Below are 26805 nucleotides of genomic sequence, written 5' to 3'. Positions count from 1 at the left end.
AGCAAAAGGCAAGTCCAGCTTTCTAGCGCAAAGCAGAGGATGCCCTGAACTCCAGCCCAAGCGTGTTCCTGCTTCTCTTCAATATCTAATCCTCAAGCCATAATAGATGCGGCCTGCAGTTTCAAACTGTGGCATGAATGATTGTCTTTTCCACAAGCCTCTGGGTCACCTTGCCTGCAACGGATGCTTGCTAAGCTCTGTTTGTTCCCCATGTGTAGGTCACATTTACACACAATCGAAAATCCTCCCAGTCTGTTTGACTTGGTAATGTGTGCTCGCCTGCTGGGTTGCTCAGATCTTGAATACAATGAAAGTTAATGTTTGATCTGCAGTTCCCAAGCTAAAACCAGGCCTCCCTGACAGGTCAGGCACAAGCTCCAATCACCTTGAACTGAATAAACATATCTACCTTCCTAACTATATATTGGGAAAGAGAACAGCAAAAATATATTGAACAAGGTTTTAAATATTAAACAGAGTTTGGGATTTTATGTTGATTTTTTTTTCTGATAAAAGATGCATATATTATTGATAAAGATGACTTTTAAAGCATACTGATGATGTGTGTTAAGTGTGTTTAAATGAACCACAGATTGGGATCTTATAGTAATTAACCTTAAATAAGGTGGTTACATGTCCTTATGCATAAGATTACTGGAGAACACAGGAAAAGACAAAATTCAAATTCTCTCTTCACATAAAAGTGTAAAATGATTGAAATTTAATTTTTTCAATCTGTATATAAAAATTCAAAAATAATCCACAAAGTAAATTTGCTTATTGGAGTTACACAACTTTTTTTTTTTTTAAGTGAGTAACTGCAGTGTACTGTAGAGTAAGATGTTGATATATATTAAATTGCAGTGTGCACAAGGTGTCAAGAGAAACATTTCAGACAGAGGTCTTTCATCAGTGGTGCGAGAAAAGTGCTTTTCTTTCACTATTTTTTTCAATATATTTCAGCAAAGCACAGCTTCCAAGTCCCCCCTGATGGGACGCTACAGTTTATTCTCGCTCCACTAAAAGATTCTGTAAACAAGATTCCTTAAATTTAACATATAACTGGGTTCATAAAAAGAAAATTCCTCAACGATTTGGAATGTGACTGCACAAATTAGAGGAAATGCATGCTATTTAAGAATAGAATAAAGACAATTGATATTGTAAAAGCATAACTGCTGAATGCACATACAGACAGTTAAGTAATATATAAAACATGTGTGTCATTCTTTTCTGCCAATAGGACTACTTGTTGTGGAATCGTCTTGGGGCAACCCTGGCTAACGGGGACCGCAGTGAGGAGGCCGTTGAGGCCTACACCAGGGCCCTGGAGCTCCAGCCAGGCTTCATACGCTCCCGCTACAACCTGGGTATCAGCTGCATCAACCTGGGGGCACACAGGTGGGTGAGCTCGGAAAACAGGTGCCAGCAAATGCATATTACTCACCTGTTTCATTGGTTGCTTGAGTTCTATTGAAAAAGAGTAACTGCAAAAACATAAACTGCACAGCCTGAATTTGTGAGTTCATTCATATCAGACAGTATGGCGTTTGCTACCTGTTCTTGCAGGGAAGCTGCCAGCAACTTCCTGACAGCACTGGGTCTGCAAAGGAAGAGCAGTAGTCGACAGCTCTCACACCAGGTCATGTCTGGCAACATCTGGGCAGCCCTGAGGATAGCCCTCTCCAACATGGACCAGCCAGAACTCTTCCAGGCTGCTAACATAGGGGACCTGGATTTACTCATGAGAGCCTTCAATCTGGACATGTGAACTATAGGAAACCCTTTAGACTGCATACAAGCCAAGAACCCAAAGTCCTTCAAAGGGAGTGACCCGTAACCCGTTTTACAAGTCTTTTTCTTTTCGCAGAGCACCTTTACATTCCTGAGAACTGTGAGCACTTGGTGAGAGACTACTTTAGACAGATTTGCACTGCAGCCTAAGATTTCTGAAGAGCACAATGCCTGGCAAAGATTGTAAAAGTATGCCTTAGAGAAAAGAAATAGGGATCGCCAATCCAGTGGCGTGAGAACATGTATTGAAATAATGGTGAATGTGGTGTAACGAAATTCAAAGGGGTTGCAGTCTTGAGTCTCACATAAGGTAAAACAGTTGGTAGACATTTGTATTGTAAGACAGATCAAAGCAATAGTTTGAATTTGCTTAAGAAATAACTGAAACTTCAACTCTCAAATCTCATTTTTATCCAACAGTAACAGCTTTTAAATTACAACAGACTAAATAATTATCTGTAATCCATTGGTTATAATTCATTGGGGATATTTTCACTGAACACTCAATGCACTATATTTATATCCAGAAACCCATAGAGGCTGTCTTCTTCATGGCTGCATTGCTAGTTAAACAAAACGAAAACTTTCCTGCTCTTTGCTGTAACCTGCAGGCCAGACTATAAAGCCATTAAAATGCATGTTAAACATTTAGTTAGTTCAGACTTTATGAGAAAGATGACAGATGGAAGCCATTACCTCTTATTATCTTGCCTCTTGAAATAGCTCGTTTATTGTCATCCTGTAATCCTCAAACCAATATCAAGGTTCTCTGGACACCTTTACTGAATGCCATAGTAATTTTTTAAGGTGCATAAAAGATGCAGGCAACTGTCCTCCTCCACAGTTCCACATGCCACAAAGTTATAAACCTGCATTAACATGTACCACAACTTTGCTGTGGTTTTTTACTTACAAAAAATGTTGCACTGTTCCATTACTGTGTTCTAATGCTCATGCGATTGCTCCAGAAACCAATATTTATTGGTTTAATATTTAATATTTATGACTCTGTAGTTTTACTTAATATGGCCCTAAAATAGTTGTACGTTGCATGCCTGAGGCAAATGTCAGTGAGTGACAAAATCTCTGTTGGGTTCTTTTTATATTATTATTTTTCCATTCAGCTCTGTGTGTCTTAGTTATGTAAGGTTCTCTGAGAGCACTGTAAAATGCTCTCAGGACAAGCCTGTGCTTTCTAGCTGACTGCTTACTACTGTAAATTATATTATGGCTGTATTGGTAGAGCCTGAGGAGAGCCTCCCCTTTTTAGAACTTTGTACATTCTCAGGTGAGCTGATATAGATGACCTTTACTCTAGAACACCACCTGATTTAAGAGGACCGCATGCTGAATGCACTTATTTTTGAATGCAGTAGCTTTATTTATATGCATGAAATTGTCATGCCTCTTTTACTCTAACCTTCATTTCTACGATATACATATAATCGTAACAATTTTGCATTTCAGAGCATATTGATCTTTATGTAATTGCACTTATCTAAACTAAATTAATATATAGCAATTAGTTTTGCAATGCAACAATTAATCTAGAGAGAATATTCTTTATTGTATACTTATTGATACTAAACTCACCAAAGACCAGATTTACTGAAGCCTGTAGTGCACACAAAACTTAAATTCCAGCAGACCAAGTGCACAATCAATAGTTCGTCCTGAATCAATCTTTACTCTCATGCTACTGGAAATACACAGTACATGCTAATACACGGGCTTCGGTAACTTTGGTGCAGTATATTTAAACATAGCAAAATATAATATCCAGTAAACATATATGAAAGTTTTCTTTTCAAATAAAATGTAAAAAACCCTTGTAATTTTGTGTGCTTATGGTTTTTAATCATTCCACTAGTTTTACATTGTTTTATAGCTCAATGTAAGTTAGATTTTGTTCCTCTCAATGCAATAACTTCTAACCCCTTCAGAGGCATTCTGTCAACAAGACACAAGATTCCACAAATAATAAATGTAGCTTCTTTGTGTACTGCACGTGAAAGTAATTACAAAATATGAAAAAATGACAGAAATGAACAATTATGTGGTTTATTGAATAATTCAAACATGAATCAGGTGTACGACTGGACAGTCCTTGACTGTGAACACACCCACATTTACCTTAATAATGGTTTGTCCGAAGTATTATTTGGATAGGAAGAGCCATTAAAAAATTTAGACAAGCTGTGTAAATCATTATAATGTCTGTATGAGTCGGCACACTTTTTTGCAAAAGGAACAAATAAAAATCTTGCATCATTTGACATTCAGTACCTAGAAAAACATGACAAAATGGATAAATCATGAAAGATCAACTATACATTTAAAAACACAAAATGACTAGTTTCTGAGTTTTAGTGCAGAGAACGTCAAGGCATGTTATAGAAGGCGGTAGGTGCATCACCCTTCACAAAGGGAAATGGACAGACGAGGGGGAAACACAGAGCTGACGAGCTTGTGACGCCACATCCTTCAGCTCTCAAGCCATCTTTGACAGAGAGGAAGAGAAAGAAAGAAAAGATTTTTTTATTTTTAAAAATTTTTTTTTAATGTTGTTTAGTTTAAATTATGTGCTAAAGTCTTTACATATTAATAGTACAAATCCTTCATTACTAAAGTATTTAAAGCCAGTATTGTAGTTGATTAACTGGAGTCTGTATCTTATTCTATGCTTTAATAAAAAACATGGGGAAGTGACCAGAAAAAGTGGCACAAAACAGCAAATTGATGAGAGATTTGGTATTACTGAGCACCATAAACAGTACATTCAATGTGCACAGCCCTGTAGTACCTGTAGACTGACATGTGAGTTTTGTAGAAGACACCTGCATATGATGACAGAAATACAGATCCACTTACCACTACATATTGCTTAGTTACTGGTTACAAAACAGTTTGGTAATGCCTTTGTAATAAGAAAGGGTCAAATGAGATAGGGGAAAAGCTATAGTGACTGTCCAGTCAGACAAACTTGAAGAGGTCATGAGAGTATAGCACTTTACTATTGCTCAACAAAATCGTTGGCATGTTTACCTATCGAATAACGCTGACCAAGATTAAACTCTACATGACTCAATTACCTTTGTGCTAATGCTTTTCAAGATAAAATATAAATCTGTCTCAATTATTCAAAATATCAAGAATATGTCAGGACTGTTCCAGCTCATTATTTCAACCCTACAATGAAACAAAGTAGACGTTTCCATATTTGACATTTCTTCTATGACTATCATATTAGTCATTTGTGATTTGGGTACCATCATTACACTCCTTTTTTCCATGAAGTTCCCCCAAGTTCGTAGGAACCTCAGTACCTTGACTGGTTTTGTTTCTTTGTGCATACCTTAAAAGTACATAGTAAGGTGTTCCAGTGCTCATCCCAAAAATTAAAGGATATAGAATGAACTGCATTTACAGCAGTTTTCTGGTTTGGCAGTAGCAATACTTCCATTTCCAGGCACATATTTGCATTTTCAAAATAAATTTTAAAATGTACCTCTTGAAAAATACTGGCACAGTAACTCAATGCATTACAAGAGAAAAAAAAAATTTGTGAATATATATATTATTAGGACAATAATATGCATACTACAAAATTGCACACATCTCTCTGTACCTTTGTTACAGAACATACATTACTTTTAACAAATCAACAGTAAACAGATAAACAAGCACGCAGGCCGAACAAACACATTTCACTGCCCTTTTCGACCATGCCGGTAGTGGGTGAGCCTTTGAGCTGGGGGTTGAGAGGGTCTCTCTCCTGCCTCAGCACTCTAGCAGCCAGCTGTGTCTTCCTCCTCCAAGTCTGATAGGCTGTGCTGCTGTAAAGTTGGAATGTCCAGCTCTAACAGCTGGACAGGCGTCGATAAAAATACATGTAGCCCAAGTCTTTTGGGGGTCTTTCTGACAAACATACTTTATGATCGTTGTAAATCACCCATCTATGGCAGAGGCAGAGAACATACAAGATGGTTGGACCAGTTGATTTTGCACACATCGTCTGAGAGCAACAACATTCAGTTTCTAACTAAGCTTCTAATCATTTGAATTCAAACATAAATCATATGTAACAAACTGTAAAAGAGAAAAAAACAAACAAACAAACTTACCTTCCTTCTTTTTTGATATGACATACATAATGACCAGACATTGTAGATGTTCCCATGTGGCTTATGAAGGCAAATAGTTCATATCCTACAGTTAAAAAAAATGGGGTTAAAAAGCATGGCCTCTAGAGAAGCAGGTGCACTCAGCAGCACATGCAGACATCACAATGCCCTTTTCCATGCAGAGAGGATTTCTGCTCCTAGTGTTGCTCTGTGTATGCAGCAGGGTTGATGTGAAGGCCTTGTCTGTCTGTCTGTCTCGCTCTGTGTGTGTGTGTGTGTGTGTGTGTGTGTGTGTGTGCGCGCTAGGGCGGGGACTCACGTCCAGGGCCATCTCGGACACGGGGGCTGGACAGGCCCTGGTCTGGGGACAGCATGGAGTCACTGTGTGTATTGGTGTTGGAGAAACTAGTGTCTTTGGGCTCACTGTCAATCATGTCAGATATGCCCGCACTCTCCTCCTCACTCTCTGGGTGAGTGAAGATCCAGTCCAGTGCCCGTTCCAAGTTATTATTCTATAATCAGAAAAAAAAGATGGCCAGGTGTTCCAATTTTTGAATTACACATAAAAGTCACTCTTTACAATGTTCTAATATATTCTAAGCATTTAAATTCTAATATCCTTTCTTAGCATGGGCAAGACAACAAATCAGTCAAAAATCCTTTGTCTCTCAACAGTACAAGCCATAAATATCCTCTGGCAACAACCCTGAACAGGCCACAACTACATTCATTTGGAGTCCTCCGAAAAGCCTTGTTCAGACATGGGCCTTAGTGTGAGAAAGGCTCATGATTCACAGCAGATGCGACTGTTTCCTGGCGTCTTCTCATTTTCTGGCCCAACATGGGCTGTCTAGGTCACACCTCCTCCTAGGTGTTTATTGACCTGCCCTGTGGAGGCCCTGCTATGGCACACACCCCACTCTGTCCCCACCCCACCATGGCTCACCTTGTTAAAGGAAACAAAAACAAGATCAAACCAGATCATGTAGTTTCAAGACAAAAGCCAATACCAGAATGCTTTTGTTTCTGAAGTGAGAGGTGGAACACACAAACTCGCAGGTCACTTTGCACATAAATAAAGTGCTCTTAAAAGAAGATTACAAATGGCATCATGAAATTCATTCCAATATTCTTACTTGTATGCTATTTAGAAAAATGCACAATGCACCTTTTCATTTATATCAACATCTGCATCACAATAAGTGCATAGTTTCAAGTGAACAGGCTGTAATTTAAAATATTGTTTGGAATTTAGCAAGGTCTAATAGATGCCCAACACCAACTTTATCTATTATTGTACATGTGATGTTTTTCATTAATTCCATATCATCAATTCAGAGCAAAAGTAAGAAACAAAATGTAATTTCTAATATGATATTTTCTAGTATAATAAGCTTACACTGATCCAAGGGGTGAATAGCATATTCAAATAATACGAAGAAGCTAAATAAATACAACGCAGTTGTAAAGTAGGAATCGTGAACTACAAAATAACAAAAAAATATGCAGTGCATCAACAGTACAAGAGGTTGAGTCAAGTAGTTTAAAAACAGGAATGCCTAATACTTGCCCAGTGTGTATCTACCAGCAGCACTAATGACTTGTCTGGACGTGTTATGGTCTGTGTAATATGAGAACACGAGGGCCTAATTTAAGACTATTTAAAGAAACTTCACTGGTGCCAGAATCAAAATGACCTTACGCATTTAGGCATAATATATATGCCCTTAGATGAAGAATACAACAATTTAGTTTTATCTATGTAATAGTTTATATTAATTTAAAAGAGAGGCATTATATAGGCCAGTGGTAGCTCAGTGGTTAAGGTACTTGACTTGTAAAGGGAACACTGCCAAGTTGCCACTGTTGGGCCCCTGAGCAAGGCTCTTAACCCTCGATTGCTCAAGTTGTACTCATAATTGTAAGTCGCTTTGGATAAACATGTCAGCTAAATGCCATAAATGTATATAACCCTCAATCAAAATTATAAAGACTAAATCACAAATGTCCTAACTCATCAAAATTCTTCAGAAAATATTTTTCAGCCCAACACAGTCCCCTGTATAGAATACAGGAGGGAGGCTGGCCAGCAGGCAGTGCACTCACCATGGCTTTCAGGGCACGGATGCTGTGGTGTCTGGGGAAGCCCATGGAGGTGAGGATGGCGACGCTCTCCTCTGGGGGCTGATTGTCCAGAGGACTGGCAGTGGCCAGGCTGGAACTGGGCAGATCGGGCTCCATGTATGCCGGAATTGCAAGAGGTTCAGCGAAGTCTGCAGAAAACGCAACCGGTTAAGCAAAAGCCATCTGTCAACAGGCACAGTCCATCTGTGTACAGTGAAGATTGCTGTTGCATATAGAAACTCTGGACTATGCTGCTGTGTAGTGCAGGCTGTAGTCTGGAACCTCAGGCAATATGCTCCTCATGTATCATACACGTTTATATAAACAAGGAGTGGGGGATCAAGACGTCCTGGGGAACTGTACAACTGTAAACAAACCGATGGGTATACACAATTAACACACACTGCATGATCTGACTACAACCTTGGAGCATTAGATTCATTACAAGGGGACTGGCAGTATTATACCCCTGTGTTAAACTGACACCAGATGAGTCACACATAGAAAGAGCTCTACAACCTGAGATAAATATGTGACAGAAGCTGAGAGCTCCAGACTTAGAGGCCCAGCTGTCAGAGTGAGGCAGATGTGAGCCAGACGGGTGGGGGTGGGGTGGGGTGGGGTCTAACGGGGTCATATTTTCCGCAGACTCTGCTCTCATGCTTGTTCTGGCCTTGTCTGGATCTCGGAAGGTTGCTTATCTGGGGCGGGAAAACGTGAGCCGCGGGTGGACATGGCTCAGCACACAGGTGACATGGAAGTGTGAGGATTACACCACACACAGGGCTCTCGCTGACAGGGCTGGGAGTGGTGATAAAAAACAGATGCCCGCTTCCTCTGGGGCCAAGCTCAGAACGTACACAGAAAGTGAATGCACTCGCACAAAATTTACGTTGTCAGTAACATGCAAGAAGAATATTTTAAATAGGTTTTGTCTAATAAAAAGTACTTTTTTTTAAATAGTGATGCTTAAGTAAACAAACTATAATTCCTTTTCATTTAAGCCCTAGTAAAGTTGCTGTGTGCCAGTGGTTGTTATATAAATTGAATTGAATTGATCAGGAGTATGCAAGGTGAAGAGCTCCTCTCTTCCTTGATTATATTTAAACATTACTCTAGCAAAATTTGCCACAAAGCCCCCACAAGGTGTCACTTGGGACTGCCTTTTTATTGACTTTATTAACACTCTCACAATTAACATGTGGTAAACACTGTATTACACTGCCTACCAATTACAACCCAGCCCCAAGTGACACTTTATGTGGTTCTAGAAACGAACATGCTCACAATAACACTTCTGCCCTCCCAACCCAAAGACAGCCGTATCAATTGCACAGGTCCCTGCAACAGAATGCAACTCAACCACTTCTGAAACAGCACCTTTGAGATGGTTTTGTAATTCAGGCATCCTAAGTAATCTAGGGCATATAAAGCAAAACACAAATTGGAAGTCCACTGGTTTTCTATAGAGGCAAAACCAGCCAATCACCTTGCAAATTAATTAGGCTTGTTTATGTCTTTCCTTACTAATAACTCTGGCACATTATATATACGGCACACATGAGAGACATCTGTAAGAGGGGAGCTGTCGAACAGCACGCAGAAGTACTACCTGGCTCCTCCATGTGAGCGATGATCCAATTAAAGGCCATTTCAGCTCCCATGTTCCCGGTGTAGTACACTGCCTTTCGGCACGCCTCCAGGGGAAAGCCCATCTCCGCCAACTGCATCACGGAGGATTCGTCTATTTCTGGAGCTGAGAAACAAAAGAAAGATTGCCTTACAGCCTACATGGAAGCAGCCATGTTTATTCTCTCTTTGGGCCTCATTAAAGGTAAAGTACTACTCATGGAAGATTTATTTCTTAAGTAGTGCATCTGGGCATGCAAACTAACAACACACAACTATTTCAAGTAACGTAAGCATTCAACATTTCTGGAAGATAAATAAATAAAAACATGTATCTATTTCTTGAGTAGTGGAATGTGTGAGTTCGCAAAAAATAAATAAACTTTTTTTTTTTTTTTTTTTTTTTTTAAATAGACACTTACATTCCAAAGAATTATTCATCGAGCTGTCTGGAAATAAAGGAGAGATCCTTTATGAAACACCATACATTCATCCAGTGATAAAACATTGAACTGAAATGATCTAAATGCACTAAAAAGAGCACAGTCAGAAACACAGCACTGCATATAGGCCTCGCAAGAGGCCTTTGAATTTGGTGCAGTCCAGTATAGGTCTATTTCAATCATGTACACACACACACACACACACACACACACACACACACACACACACACACACACACACACACATATATATATATAAATATAAATATAAATGTGTGCGCGGTTTTTGTTTTTTTTAAACACACCCACATATATACAAACACACACAATTTTGAATACATCAGCTGAGCAAGCACAGTGCTTCTGAATTACTAGCAGGAGGAGCCAGTTTATTTATGAAAAAGTAGATGTTTCAATCATAACATTCATTCCATGGGGTTCTAAAGTTCAAAGAGTGTAGCTGAGTTCTTTTTCTTTGAGTTTCCTAATTTCATTGCTGTCATAGCAACAACTGGCAACACAAACAGATGTGTCATTAATGCAGTGCCTATTAGTATTAATACCATGCCACTAGTATTAATACCTTGCAACTGGAAAAGACAAATCCTTAATTCTGATGGTCCAAAAGTGTTCAACAAACAGATCAGCAAGCCTTCTGTTGGTTTCTTCGATTTAAAGCTGATTACATCTCTTACAAGTAACACAGTAGACAACTCCCGCCGTGATGCTTGAGGAGGAATGGGGGATGACAATTGATCCTTATGTGCTAGTTCCTTCAGTGGCTGTGTTAATAATTTTAGATGTACCACATCTAGAGCGGTTGCAGGCTACAGTACCACAGCCATTATTTGAGTGATCATTTCTCTCACTCTTGACGAGCATGTCTTTGATGCTTTTGTCTCGTCTGTAGATTAGTGGAGGGTCCTTAAAAAGGGAAGTGGTTTCTGCATCGTCCTGGAGGATTCTGAAGTGCTTAAGTATAATTTTAGCTACTGTTTTGTTTGTAGGATTTTATATATTCACTCATTGTGTGTGTGTGTGTGTGTGTGTGTGTGTGTGTGTGTTTTAATATTCTTTATGTAAAGCACTTTGAAATAACCTTTCAGTATGAAATATAGTCTACAAGTTGCATAAAATATGCTTAAATGTTACCTCTTGTGTCCTCAGGAATGACAATAGGAGGCATGAGGTCAGGCAGTTCTTCTTCTCCTGCTTGTAGCCCAATGGATCGGAACCGATTCAAGTCCAAAAAATCAGGCACATCTACAGAAACATCTGTGCAGACAATATACCAGAACAAATATGACGTAAACTACTTTGTACAGAATTTAACATGCTAATGTGCACAAGCGAGCAAAGTAAGCTATAGAGCCACAGTGCCCTCTGCAGGACAGAAGTGTAATTGCCGCTACAAAGCATAGGCTAAGCGATTAAGTTTTGCAAACTGATAGTCTTTTAAGCAGGTTGTATTGCTCAAGTAGCTTAGCTACATGTGATTGGTCTGAACTGCACAAGAGAATATGCGATGGGCAGACACAGATGCCAACCATTATGCAACAAAACATGAGGCAATAAAAACACTACTCCGCTTAAGTCAGATGGCTTAGGACACAAAAATATAACTATAGGTAAAAATAATAAAACAAAATAAAAATAATTTTTGCAGAAAATAAAGACCCTGGCAGAATTAAACCAAATACTGTATCCTTATGAACTTTTACAAGCATAAAAAACAAATGGTTTTACACACCTAACTTCTTTGGAACCCAGTCCAGTCCAAATGTGAATTTTTTGAGCTGCAGGACCATATAGTCAGGGAAGGATGCAAATCGTGAAGTCCTAAAAACAAACAAACAAAAAAGTAATAAAATAGTTAGATAAGGCAATAGGCTTAAATATCATTAACCCCAATTAAGGCATTAAGTTGGAAAATGTCTGATAAATTATAAAAAAGATTCCCCAACTTGCTACAACTCAACTCAAGTTTTATATATTGGAAAACTGAACTGATGCTTGCATTAACATCTTTAAATTCAAAAACAAAGGGATGAAGTCACTTCACTCTGAGTAGCCATCAGTGTTAGCAGCTTTTTCCAGATCAACATTCACTTAACAACTTTTTTCACAAGGATGGAGTAATGTTCAGATTTTAACATTCTGCAGACTTGTTTAACAAAGCTAATTTTACACTAACATGTATGGCATTTAACTAAAATGAAGGTGATCCGTTACATGTACTAATCCTTAAAAAGACTGAGCATTATCAGAGCACTGTCCTCTGAGCTCAGTCTTCTAGACTGGAAGAGCTTTATACCAGAACCTTGCTTACTTCACTCCAGCCGATTTGGCCTGCAGTGCGGGGCTCCAGAACTCCGGAACATTCTCTGGTTCTGCGAACGCCTGCAGACAAGCAGTGAAGGGGACATGGGCCCTCACTGGCTCTGGGGGAGCTCGCATGTTCTCCTCTGCATCCTTCCTCTTAATCTCGTATGCAATCATCTCCTCTGCAATAACCATAAATATGACTAAGGCCCTAACAGCCACCTCACACAGCAGACAGCATTTGACTCAAGATCAGAGTAAGCACCGACACTTTCAGAAAGGTACCACACAAAAATCTGTGCGCCACAAGGTTGGAGGGATAAGATAGAAGATGCATCGTTTGTATCAATTTCGCACACATGCTATTCTCCACAATGAAAAGAAGTGACATGGAATGCAGTACCTCTGTTGGTGGCAGCCTCCACAGGTACAGGAAGCTGCATGAGGTAGTCCACTCTCTGAGAGTAGCGCACCTTCTGTGATTGACAACACTGGATACGCTCCTCTATGATGAAACGAAACACATCGCTGGGGTTCTCTGATCCAGTACTGTTCCTCTGGAGAAAGTTATGCAAGTTAATTTATAGTACAGATGAGCTCTAGTGAAAATTCCTACTACTAATCTACTAATCATTTATTTTGTATACGCACCCACCCACACAATTATGTACACCTGTTTAACTGCTTGTTAATGCAAATATCTTATCAGCTAATGACATGGCAGCAATTCAATGCATTTAGGCATGTAAACCAGGTCAAGACAACCTGCTGAAGTTCAAACTGAGCATCAGAATGGAAAAGAAAGCCATTTAAGTGACTTTGAACATGATGTGGTTGTTGGTGCTATTTGGGCTAATCTAAGTATTTTGAAAACTGCTGATTTACCTGGATTTTCATGCACAGACATCTCTAGTGTTTTGTCAAAAAGAAAATATCCAGTGAGGTCAGAGGAGAATGGCCAGGCTGTTTCGAGCTGATATAAAGTCAGTAGTAACTCAAATAACCATTTGTTGCAACCGCTTCTCTGAATGCACCTGTTGAAGCAGATGGCCTACAGCAGCAGCAGACCACACCAGGTGGTCTATACCTCTCAGCTAAGGACAGGCAACTGAGACTACAATTTGCACATGCTCACCAAAAATGGACATTAGAAGATTGGAAAAATGTTGCCCGGTCTGATGAGTCTCAATCTCTGCTGCTACATTGGATGGTAGGGTCAGATTTTGGCGTAAACAACATAAAAGTATAATTCAGTCTGGTGGTAGTCATGCAATGGTGTGGGGGATATTTTCTTGGCAGACTTTGGGTCCATTAATACCAACTGAGCATCGTTCATTGTTTACAGCCTACCTTAACTTAGCATTGTGAAATTTGGACTGTAGATGGGCCTGGACATGTGAAATGTACTGCAGCAAGAAAAGAATTTTATTTCTCTGTTTATTTATTTATTTTTTAATTTTGCAAAGTTTACCTGAGGGGTTCAATAATCATTGACCCTCTAACCACCAAAATTCTGTTTGGTTCCCTCAAGTATTAAGAAGTAATTGAGGTATTAAGAACAATGAGCTTCACATGCTTGGATTAATTATCTGTTTTTTCCCACCTTTTCTGACTATAAAAGCCCCTCCCCAAACAAGTGAACAGCACTCATACATGGTCAACATGGGAAAGACTAAGGAACATTCCAAGGCCATCAGAGACAAAATTGTGGAGGGTCACAAGGCTGGCAAGGGGTACAAAACCCTTTCCAAGGAGTTGGGCCTACCTGTCTCCACCGTTGGGAGCATCATCCAGAAGTGGAAGGCTTATGGAACTACTGTTAACCTTCCACAGCCTGGACAGCCTTTAAAAAAGTTTCCTCTCGTGCTGAGGGCAGGCTTGTCCGAACGGTCAAGGCTGACCCAAGGACAACAAGGAGGGAGCTCCGGGAAGATCTCATGGCGGTGGGGACATTGGTCTCAATAAATACCATAAGTAATATACTCCAACGCAATGGTCTCCATTCCAGGTGAGCCCATAAGGTACCTTTACTTTCAAAGCATCATGTCAAGGCCCATCTAAAGTTTGCTCATGATCACTTGGAGGACTCTGAGTCAGACTGGTTCAAGGTTCTCTGGTCTGATGAGACCAAGATCAAGGTCTTTGGTGCCGACCCCAACCAGGGCGTTTCGCGAGAGGATGGCATTGCATACGATCCCAAGAATACCATCCCTACAGTCAAGCATGGTGGTGGCAACATCATGCTGTGGGCCTGCTTCTCAGCCAAGGGCCCCGGCCATCTGGTCCGCATCCATAGGAAGATGGATAGCACAGCCTACCGGGAGATTTTGGCCAAAAACCTCCACTCCTCCATCATGGATCTTAAGATGGGTCATCATTTCATCTTCCAACAGGACAACGACCCCAAGCACACAGCCAAAAAAACCAAGGCCTGGTTTAAGAGGGAAAAGATCAAGATGTTGCAGTGGCCTAGTCAGTCTCCTGACCTTAACCCAATTGAAAACTTGTGGAAGGAGCTCAAGATCAAAGTGCACAAGAGATGCCCAAAGAAACTAAACAACTTGGAGAAGATCTGCAAGGAGGAGTGGGCCAAGATTAGTCCAGAGGCCTGTGCCGGCCTGATCAGGTCTTATAAAAAATGAATAATAGCTCTAATTGCAAACAAGGGTTATTCCACAAAATATTAAACCTAGGGGTTGAATAATAATTGACCCTAATTTTTATGTTTAAAATATATTATAATTTAATTGAGCAATATTTTTGTTTGTAATATTTAGGCATCTATTAATATTAATTAATTAATTAATATTAATAAATGCTACTCTAAATTATTTACAAAACTTGTTGAATTTGCAAAATCTGCATATATATAAATGCTATATATATATATATATATATATATATATATATATATATATATATATATATATAGCATTTATATTTATATATATATATAAATAAATGCTATATATATATATATATATATTTATATATATATATAAATAAATGCTATATATATATATATATATATATATATATATATATATATATATATATATATATATATATATATATATATATATATATATATATATATATATATATATATATATATATATATATATAAAAACACTTTGCTTGCACAGCTGATGAAGGACCTCTGCCTGAAATGTTGTTTCTCTGGAAACTTTGTGTACTTTACTATGATTTTAAATATCTATATAGCCAATGAATATATCCAGATCAAAAGTTCACCAAGGACATCTTGAAAGGAGACAAGTTGCAGCAGTCTCTATTCTAAGGCTTTACAGAAATATACCACTTATATTTTGGCCCCAACAGAACTGCAACAGCACAGCTAGTTGGCCATAGCAGGGAGCTGAGCAGTGTAAGGACAACGTACTGTCCACGATTCCACAAATAAACCAGGCCACTCTGCTCAGCGCTGAACCTTCTCTGAAAACTCGGCTCTGTCTTGACCTTGTCAGGAATTTTTTTTCCCCAAAGAGCAAATGCAGCCAAACACACTATGCAGACATGAACTGCTCTTTAATTAAAATATATTGTACTGAGTTAAATATAAAACGTGTATTGCTGTAAGAATATTTACAACAAATATTTGTTGATGTTTCTTGGAAAAGTTTTAGAGACAATCATTCTGAGCATAGGTCATTTAGGGAAGGTAAATAGGAAGCTCTGTGTGACTTGTGTTAACTGATAGGGGGTTCTAATTTTAACTTGGTTGAGAAAGTCGCTTCTGGGCACAAGTGCACGTCTGGCAGCACTGGGATATGGAAGTGCCTTCTGAAACCATAGCCAAGTGACAGAAGTCCAAGAGTTTTCATGTGACAGAAGAAGGTTTAGATGAACCTTGGAAACTACAACTCCAGTGTTTCAGCTTACAAAAACTGTAATAACAGTAACATTTTACATTTTAGCTTTAATTAAAAGGAAACACAATAGGGAAAGAAGATACCTCTACCATGTTGATAAAATGCAGGAAAAATTCTTGGACGTCCTGCTGTCTGTTGGAGGAGAATTCTGGGTGGCCTTTGCTGACCAGAGCCTTGAACATCCTCGGAGAAATTGCTTTGTGCTGCTGCTACAAAAGAAACAGGTGGTTAGCCATTAGGAGTTAGCTACAGAACAGCTGTTAGCTACAGAACAGCTGTTAATAATAATAATAGAATTTTTTTCCCCAGAATTTTTTAATCAATCTGTTATATATATATATATATATATATATATATATATATATATATATATATATATATATATATATATATATATATATATATATATATTCCACAGAACTGTACGTACTTAATAGACTTTTCTACACTGTTAAAAAATGTGATGAACAATGGATGTTAAGTCTAAAAAATACACAGAGAAACATGTGGAACCAATTTAACACCAACACAACAAATATAACATTGCAATCTGTACACTGGTATGATTAGTCATTTGTGATTTAACATCTTGAACATTTCAGATGTTATAAAAGACTCAAGATGCCATAAAGCTTGTTCATTTATCATGACTATTCCATTTACAGCATCAGTAAACTTCATAAGCATTGTGTTTATTGTTAATCTGACACGGGAGTGTGATCTTACATGTCCTGTGAATGCATAGTACTTGGGATAATTGTATTATATGTATGTTATAATATATATTATATGTATGTTATACTCTGCCTGGCCAAAAAAAGGTCACACACTAATATTTTGTTGGATCGCCTTTAGCTTTGATTATGGCACGCATTCGCTGTGGCATCATTTCCACAAGCTTCCGCAATGTCACAACATTTATTTCTGTCCAGAGTTGCATTAATTTTTCCCCCCAAGATCTTGTATTGATGATGAGATTTGGATGACTGTGCAAAATCTTCTCCAGCGCTGCCCAAAGATTCTCAATGGGGTTTAGGTCTGGACTCTGTGGTGGCCAATTCATGTGTGAAAATGATGTCTCATGCTCCCTGAACTACTCTTTCACAATTTGAGCCCAATTAATCCTGGCATTGTCATCTTGGAATATGCCCCTGCCATCAGGGAAGAAAAATCCATTGATGAAATAACCTGGTCGTTCAGTATATTCAGATAGTCAGCTGACCCCATTCTTTGGACACATAACGTTGCTGAACCTAGACCTGACTAACTGATCATATCACTGCCCCCACAAGCTTGTACAGTAGGCAAGAAGTATGATGGGTGCATCACTCTCTTCTTACCCTGATGTGCCCATCACTCTGGAACATGGTAAATCTAGACTCATCAGACCACATGGCCTTCTTCCATTGCTCCAGAGTCCAATCTTTATGCTCCCTAGCAAACTGAAGCCGTTTTTGACGGTTAGCCTTACTGACAAGTGGTTTTCTTAAGACTACACAGCTGTTTAGTCCCAGTCCCTTGAGATCCCTTTGTATTGTGCATGTGGAAATGCTCTTACGTTCACTATTAAACATATCCCTGAATTCTACTTTGGTTTTTCTACGATTTGATTTTACCACACGTTTAAGTGATCGCCGATCGTGACCATTCAAAAATTTTTCCCACCACATTCCTTCCTCGAAGATGACGTTTCTCCACTGTCCTTCCACTTTTTAATAAATGCGTTAGACAGTTCAGTTTTAGTAGATTCAGCAATCTCCTTAGATGTTTTCTCTGCGTGACACATGCCAATAATTTGACCCTTCTGAAACAAATTAACATCTTTTCGACGACCACAGGATGTGTCTTTCGACATGGTTGTTTAACAACTAAGAAGCCACTCACTGCATCAGTTAGGGTTAATAACTTGTGGCCAGCTGAAACATAATCATCCATGCAGTAATTATCAAATGGGAGGCTGTTACCTATTTGCTTAGTTAAATCCAGGTGGTGAGGTTTTTTTTGGCCAGGCAGTGCATGTTAGTGTATGTTAGGTTAATTGGGGTAAAGCTACAGAATCACACTGTAGCCTTCACCTCTAGGTAGGTCTCATTAAGTTTTCAGCTACATTCTATCTGATGCCCTATGTGTAAGCCAAATATTAAGCAAGACAGACCAAGTCAAATACCTTGTATTCTTCTTTCATCACCTGTTCAATGAGTTCTGATTTGATTGGAGGTTTGGAATACAGGCCTGAAAGAAGTCCATGACCCAGTTTTGCCCTAGTGGATATAGACACAAACAAAGCACTCAACATACCATGTCAATTAGCTGTTCTGTACAGAAGAGCAACAGTCATTTATCCACAGGCCAGAACTATAAATGCTGTAACGTTTTTGCTTACATCTGTGTACTGAAGTCTTGGGTAGGATCAAGCGGTGAATAGTCAAATATTCTCTGTAGATTCCCCACATACCTAGAAAAAAATTTTAAAAAATATCTCTCAGCAATCACTGTTAAAGTATGAGACTATTCTACATTCCTAAAGAAAAAGTATTATACATTAGCCAAAGACATTTAACACTGCCTCTTAATTAACATTATGAAAAACACTAAATATCAAACATATATTGTACTTGTTCCTAATGCTTAAGTACACAAGCAGAATCAGACAGGATGAGTTCACACAGAGACAGACAGAAGAGGAGCAGTGTAAGATTCTGAGCACTTACGCTCTCTGGAATTCTGCAATGCTGAAGACGACTTGCATAGTGGTGCTGAGGTAGCAGCTGTTTCCCAGGTTTCTGATGCCTGTAAACCCTGATCCATAGACTGCCTTCAGCTTTAGACCTGACTCCTGGATGACCTCCCACTCACTGGCTCGGGTCTGCACATGGTTGTCCGTGTGGTTGCCGTTCTCGGTCTGCGGGACATGGCCATTCGGTCACTTCGATTCGATATGGAAAAGTAGCGCACATCACACAGGAGTGGGCACTTGACTGAAACGAAAGGCCAAACTAAGAATCAACGCACCCTGTGCATCTTCAGCATGTCTATTCCAAAGTGTGACAAGTGTTCTGCTATGTAGGGGTCAAGTACTGCCTCTTCTTCATCAAAGGAATAAACATCTGTAAAAGATGTTTAAAAGCAAAGAAGCTTTAAATGTCCCTATTATTGACAATGTAAGCCCCCAACAAGCCAAATCCACTGCTAGATCTCATATGAATTACTTATATAATATAATTACTTTTGCAGCTTTCACTCACCTTTACAAGAATGTGAACTACAATTCTGAATAATAATAACTCATTTTACACCTTGCACCTAACATTTGGTCTGAGGCACTGACCTGCTCCATCTGGGGTGATGGTGTCCAGTTTGACAGCCAGAGGGAAGTTGGTTTCTCTGTAGTGTTCAAGGGCATGTCCGTTCCCTCCACTTCCATCAAAGAACCATTTCCCACAGAGGACAGTGCCATCCATCAGGTTCAGCCATAGGTTCTCTCTCATTTCACACTTGGCACACTTCCAGCCACTACATGCACAGGGCAAACGCAATGAAGACATTTATAAATGGGAGAAGTCTCATATCTCAGGAAAGGATTGGCTTCTCTCTGTATAGGATGTTATTTTGCCTCAGGTCCTGTCCAAAAATCCTAACAATGGGCAAAATCTATCCCAGATATGGATCTTTTTGGATTGGGGGATTTCCCGATACTTAAGCACTGAACATTAGCTATGCCGACAGCAAGCTAGCGTATCAGCTTAACGGGGGGTTTCTGAACCTAGCCAACTGCAAACATCGGAGTGCCAGCTAAAGTTCATCTGATACTGGACCCCCATGTGACTAACCTGGGGGGAATTCGAACCCCACTGTCATGTTGTCTGAGACTTCTAGCATGTTTGGACACCTGAAGCTCCTCCTCCCAGGAATCCGCCTCTTGCTTTTTGTATGCAGATCCAGCGTTAAGTACAGCATCGCAAGCAATAGTCACCTGAATAGGACAGAAACCCACTTGTAACCTGAATAGGACAGAAACCCACTTGTAAATATTACCAACACCACACAGGAGCTTATAAGTCTGCCAGTGATGTACAGACATAGTCATCTATCAAGCAATGAAGCCATGCCTGAATTCTTAACAGCCAAGTTAAACTACAAAAGTAAGCACACCATGCTGTTAATGAACAACCCAGTCTATGAAGTACTATTCTGTTTCATGCACATAGTCATAGAACCTCTTCACACCTCATATCAACATGCAAACAGTATGTGCATATAGCCTTCTGATTGAGGTGAAAAACACAATCTGCCCAGCATTAGTGCATCCAGTGGGAAATGTGATCAGTGACCACAGCTCAAGAACTGAAGATAAGTAATGCATACTTGAAAATAACTAAAGTAGGCCTGTCTGCATAATGTGAGGGAACAATGAAAGCTCATCAGCGGCAAGCGTTTTGAATCTACAGGTGCAGCTGCAAACATTCTATTGGTCACCAGAATGTCGCATGTACAAAGAATTCTCGTTTTCATTCCCGTCTTTCAAACTACTTATCCCAAATGTTGCCATGCGCCAAAGGTTACTGAACATGTCACTTCTATTTAAAGGGATTTAGAAAGACCATCTCTATAATTACCATCTACCATTTATAAATAAACTCAACAACAACCAAAAATAGAGAAAAGATAATGCAAAAAATCTGATACTTGTGCCTGCATAGGTGTCAACCTCTAGAGACAATAACTCTTATATTCACAGCTTCCAAACCATATAAATCAACTGAACACTCATTCTAGCATTCAAAATCTTTAGCAGCAACAACAAATTTATCCAGTTTTGCTTCTTTACACTGAAACATTGCTTATGTTCACTGCTCAGACATATTACTTCATACAAAATCAGAAAATGAACTGCTAAAACGTCAGCACTGAAACAGCCTTCCTCACAAACACCTGGCTTACACTTTGTGTGTGGAGACGTTTATTTAGTCTATGTACAGTGTACACACAATAACATCAGTGTGTCCTAATATGTCCCAGCACCAAACCCACAGTCACACAGAAAGGAGGAAAGAAACCAGAGGGCAGTCGAATTATATATAATAAATGTCTAAAGTTTATGATGAAACTCTACTAAGCTTGAGTTCCCATATCCTGGCCTTATGCTTCCTTATACCTCCAAAACTGTCAAAAATATCTACAAAAATGACTGCAAGGTAACCGGTGTGACTGAGTGGTTGTGTAACCTGTTTTGACCCAAAGCTCTAAAGTCACTTTACCTTAACTGAAGTGAAAAGATTTTCTCTTGCTACCATACGATGTTCTTTTAATCCAGCAGTCATGATGAAATTTCAGACTGATTATCAAATGTCTGAAGGCCAGTGGTAAACCGTCAGCCCTTTCTGAGAACAATTATCTCTTTATTCCTACATGTGGTTGTCACCTGATCCAGATTAAAGAAGCTAAGTATGAATGACAAAACAGCAATGGAAAATTGCCTGAAAAATCTCCCCAACTTCAGTCAAGACGCTGATACTAGAGAGCTTTGGGCTGGAGTGGAGGTCAGTGTTTATAATCTCACATCAGGCCTTTGGCATGCAGGGCATACATGGAGCATGCGCACACACTCTCACTAACCAGTGCAGGCAACTCCTCAATATTTGGTAAAGGGATCTCATAGTGGTCTGGGAATATGACAAGCTTGGCTTCATCTTCATACTCATAATCATCGCCGTTAAAATCACGGTTAAGTTCTAAATCTTAAAAGGAAAATATGAGAGATGATCAGACAGATATATGACAGTGTAATTGCCTTGGGGCATATCCATAGTCTTGTACGGGACTTTGTAAAAAGCTCCAACTAGGAATATCAATATCAAAATTACACACAGAATTAGAAAGAATGACTTTTAAAAGATTTGGTGAATTCACCTTAATACCAAACCCAATGTATTTTAAAGCTTTAGATTTAGATCTGAAAAGCAGACCACATAATTCTGACCTCCATGTCAAAACTTACACATGCTACACTTAACAGTAAAAGCATAAAAAGCATGTCAAGTTGCTCAGCTATCCCTGATCATCATGAGCTCGAAAGCGGCGGTGACGTCCTTCACTGCTCACCTTCCCAGACTGCTGATGACGCATGCCAGCACTGAACTGGGACTTGGCTATGACTAAATTGAGACAAAGTCTGCCCTGTTTAGATTGAGTTTAGTTTGCGGGTCTCTCTCTGAGCTACAAGAGGATTAGGTGATTAGGTCACCATGCTGGTTTAAAGATGCCCCACCAACAAACCACTTCCTGCAGCCCATGCCCACAGAGACATGGCAGGGGACAGTAAAGATGTTGTATGCTGTTATATTCCCATGAATATGTAGGGTTATACAACTGAAACAGGTCACAGAGCACTGTATGCGAAAGAAACAATTTTATTTTATTTTTATTTTTTTTAAAAGAAAGAAAAATCAATGCAGTCAAAATGTACCCAAGCTGTGTGAGGTCTGCCCTTGTTTATCACTTAAACCACCATTACAATAAAGCCCACCTTATCCCCACAGCCTACGTCAGCCCTCCAATGGCAGAAGTGCATCAGCCATAAGGGTTGATAGGGCATAGCAGCTGATGGGAGGGAAGTGACATGGCCAAGGGCCCAGTGTAAACCAACCCTCCTCACTGGTGGATCAGGCCAGAGGGCACATGTGGCACTTTAGATTTAGAACAGTTACTAACTGCATATACAAATAAATGAACTAAATTTAGTCCAAACCAGGAAGGACTGAAGTAATTCAGCACGGGGGGCGGGGGGGGGGGGGGGGGTTTACATATCGAGAAACACAAAATGGTGGGTTTGTCCCCATAATTTAGCTATGAACTATGACTCTCTTCTTCAGTAGTCTTACCTAAAAATACTTTTCCGTTCCGTCTCCTTGGCATGGCACCTCCTGCAGCACCTGTGGCTTTCTGTGGCAAACAGCAACATTATTTATGAAAACCACACAGCACACGCAGTTATCGAAGAACTGCTCTCCTAGATGTCTGTCAACCGCAGAAACATAAGAGCAAAAACTATGCAAAATGTTAGCAAATCCATCATGGTACTAATAATTTCATGAATGCAAAGCTTGCTGTTTGGAATGCAGGAGGAGAAATGTAAGCAAAGGTGAAGGTTGATCGAGGTATATTAGTTATTAAATGTTCCCATTAAAATGCAGGCAAAACGCTGACACACTTGCCGATCGAGCAGACACAGGAAATACAGGAATACAGCTAGCAGTTTCTGAATAGATCATGGATATAATGCCACTGACCAGCACCTTCTCTGCCCCCATGTGGTCAAGCAGTGCAAAGAAAAAAAAAGGGGGGGTTTTGGAAGTGGCAATAAATGTAAATGAAAACCATTTACATTTATTCATTCACATTCGTTCACGGCATTTAGCTGACATTTATTGCTACTTGCCAAAACCTTTTTTTTTTGTCTTTGATTTTTTTTTTTACATTTTCGTTGAAATTTTCCATTGTAAATTGTAAGAATAATTAGATAACAATAGCACTAATCAATTTGGGCCACCTTAAAGACTTTCAAATCATTGCTACCACAATAAGATAATGACACACAGCAGAATCTTAGCATCTTTTCTTTAGCACTGTATTGTACCATAGGTTATGATATGGTTTAGCAGTATCTAGCATACATCTCAATAGTTGTTGGATGGATCAATTTTCTGACAGACAATGTGTGCAATCAAGCCACATCCTTTTATTTACCACCTAATTATGCATAGCACTTAAAAATGCAGGCGCTTACTCTCTCATATGGACTGACTTCGTCTCTGACAGTATCACTGGTTAATAATGCCCTGTAGTAATCAACAGCAGGATATCTAGGAACTTGGTGGAGGCAATTTGTGAAATAAAATTTAATATAACTCTGTTGGGTTTTACACTTTACACTTTATAAGGCAATTATTGCCAACAGGTACTTGTGCCAAAGCATCATGCTGCCTTCCACTGATTGTATGTCTGTTGACACAAACTCATACACTACATAAAAAGCACACCACATCGCCTCCATGAACATGTCATTAACCTGAAAACCCCATGTTCCTGTTGACAGTAATTATTTTTATTAGACACCAGTAACTTTAGCTGAATTTGAAATCTCTATTGATAACTTACAAAGTGATGGGCAGAGGCTCATGGCTCACAGGGCTCATGCCCTTAAATAATAGTCCGTCATCTTGTTATTGTGTATAAGCCCAAACACATTAAGTACATCACTGTACTGATTTTAACTGGAACTAACAACTAAAAGTTGTTAACAAATATAGTAAGAATGACTACTGACATGCTAAAATCATTTCTATTTTTGTTTGTTTGTTTTTTGTGTGTCAGCCACCATGTTTTGTCCTTTTCCTTATTTGATCAGTTAGTCACAGGGATGGTGTGATCAGGAAGATGTGTTTTTTTTCAGCTGGACACTGTCAACATAGTGCCATTTGTTCTGATCTCTTTCTTAAAAATTCATGTATAGGTGTTTAAAAATGTTTGAAATGCCAAAAGCAGTTAATTATTTCACATCTCCTTACCTCTTTCACGTGACGTTTTAAGTGCATGTATACACTCTGTCCAGTTTTACGGTAATGTCTCTCCACATGCTCTCTTCCAAAGCCCAGGAATGTGTTCATACACACATACATCCCACCTTCAGATTCCTCATGGGTGAAAAAGACACAAACACATACATGACTGCAAGACAACGGTAATCATATATTATCTGCATTATTGTACAGAGAAGCAAGATAAATACCATAACAATCATATTTGAAAGCTTGGAACAAACACATTAGTCATCTCCCTATGAATCAATAATTAACATTATAACATTAAAGTTTCAAATAAGAGAGAAACAAAACGCTAATAAGGAAATGTAAAATTTACACACGTCTAAACTACACTTATCTACAGATTTTTATATATCAATCTTCTACACTGCAATCATTTCATTTTGTAGGCTGCTTTTGGGCTACAATGTGAAATTACTGCAGTCAGTTCATGATCCATCTGTGTGCCCTTAAAGATAAAAAGCAACAAAACTGAAGAACATTTAAAATAAATAAAAATGTAAATAACCCCGAGTACACATAAACTATTTACTAACTGTGTGGCTGCAACTTCTTTTAATATCCATGTGCCTTTGTCATAAGAACACACATGTAGATTGTTGATTGTTTTATAACTTAAAAAAATAGATGTATTTAGCTATTGCTCACATATTGTTCACTCACAGACATACACCTTGGGTATAGACTAGTTTTTCAAAACAAGACAAAATATGCAATCAGTGTAGGAATGCCAGTTCGCGAATAGGAGGGTCCATACTCTCGGAAAAACCTCTCAATAGATCGTGGTGACACACGAGCTTTAACAGCGAGGGGGTTAAAAATAGTCTGCCATGACGAACTCCAAACAGCTGAGTCACCTTTAAAATTGCTAAGGGGTAGACCTATAGCATTAAATCAACATATTCCAAAAGTTGTAAAGAAACTGCATTTTACTTAGTTTTCCAGCTGACGATAACACATCACTGTGGCTAGGATCACATCACTGTGGCTGACCGACAAGCCTCGATTACCTGAAATCTTTTTATAGTTAGGTCACAGGCAATATTGTCATATTAGCAGTCTGTTTTTGATAACTTTGTCATCTTCCAGCACGAACATGCTCTCAGTTAGGCGCACTGAGATTTGGTGAGAGACTGAGCCAAGTTGTTACATTAGGAATTAAATATCCCTGTCGCTAGCGGAATTAGTGGTAAGGCAGATTGCAACTCAAACTGGGCAGCTTTCCGGGCTGGTTTTTTTATGTGTGTGTGTCGCCGTCTGATTTATGGTCAACCTCATCGCCTTGAACAAAGGACAGCGTTCCTAGGATGTAAACATCAGTATTTTTATTTAATTATTTCCGTAAGCTGTCGCACAAGTTCAGGCGTATGGTGGTCTTGGAGTCCCTAGATCCGACCATAAAACCACGCAGCCTCTCACGTGTCAAGGAAAGCTACGCTATGCCAAAGCGTCTGAACATCCATGCATCGAAATATTTGACATATTACTCACTGGAGAATCGTAGGAAAACGCGCATTCACTCTTGTAAACCCTGTCTCCGGATCTCGGAACTCTTATGGTTGGCATGTACGGGACCAAGAGCTCTCCCAGATCTGTAGCCATCTTTGCATTCCTGCTGCCCGCACCACTATACTGCGAGTGTCACAGGAGCAGACTGTCAATGAGAAGAAGAGAGGATAGTATTTTTAAATCATCCAGACCCTGGGATCACTGGGTTATGACGACGAAAACACAGAGGGGCGGGGTGAGGGACGACGACGACGGGTTTGTTTGAGAAAGGAGCCAATATTTATGTCACTATTCCCTTAAACACCTATTGGTGGAAATTCGCGTTTCTGAAAATACATTTAGGCCTGTGGGCTTTTCTATTGGT

At 39.3% G+C, this 26805-nt stretch overlaps 2 protein-coding genes across 9 annotated transcripts in view; one reads left to right on the top strand and one right to left on the bottom strand.

Moving 5' to 3' along the window:
- The window catches only part of pex5la (peroxisomal biogenesis factor 5-like a), a 59054-nt gene extending 55425 nt beyond the window's left edge, over positions 1–3629 (top strand). For all 5 annotated transcript variants that reach the window (XM_081718477.1, XM_027013535.3, XM_027013536.3 and 2 more), the window contains 2 exons: positions 1244–1401; positions 1570–3629. In XM_081718477.1, the coding sequence (XP_081574603.1) occupies positions 1244–1401; positions 1570–1771 (360 nt within the window). In that variant the 3' untranslated portion in view covers positions 1772–3629. The remainder of the gene's footprint in view (positions 1–1243; positions 1402–1569) is intronic.
- Positions 3630–3841: 212 nt separating this feature from the next.
- usp13 (ubiquitin specific peptidase 13) lies at positions 3842–26648 on the bottom strand. 4 transcript variants are annotated; one of them, XM_027013532.3, is made up of 21 exons: positions 26424–26648; positions 24897–25022; positions 23211–23271; positions 21946–22067; positions 20160–20302; positions 19658–19842; positions 19342–19436; positions 19041–19231; positions 18713–18784; positions 18497–18590; positions 16413–16535; positions 12840–12993; positions 12444–12618; positions 11865–11953; positions 11267–11389; positions 10094–10120; positions 9655–9798; positions 8025–8191; positions 6238–6430; positions 5919–6003; positions 3842–5750 (listed from the first exon to the last, which is right to left on the bottom strand). In XM_027013532.3, exons 1-21 carry the CDS (start codon positions 26532–26534, stop codon positions 5654–5656), a joined length of 2577 nt encoding a protein of 858 aa, XP_026869333.3. In that variant the 5' UTR covers positions 26535–26648; the 3' UTR covers positions 3842–5653. The 4 variants fall into 4 exon arrangements, with proteins under 4 accessions (XP_026869333.3, XP_026869332.3, XP_035379914.2 ...); XM_027013531.3 differs by having other exon boundaries at positions 16413–16538; positions 26424–26647; XM_035524021.2 differs by lacking the exon at positions 10094–10120.
- Between the last annotated feature and the right edge of the window lie 157 nt (positions 26649–26805).

This window comes from Electrophorus electricus, chromosome 7 (genome assembly GCF_041902795.1).
Source record: "Electrophorus electricus isolate QZ-2024a chromosome 7, ASM4190279v1, whole genome shotgun sequence".
NCBI classification, from domain to species: Eukaryota; Metazoa; Chordata; class Actinopteri; order Gymnotiformes; family Gymnotidae; genus Electrophorus; species Electrophorus electricus.
This window is presented reverse-complemented; position numbering and strand designations above follow the sequence as displayed.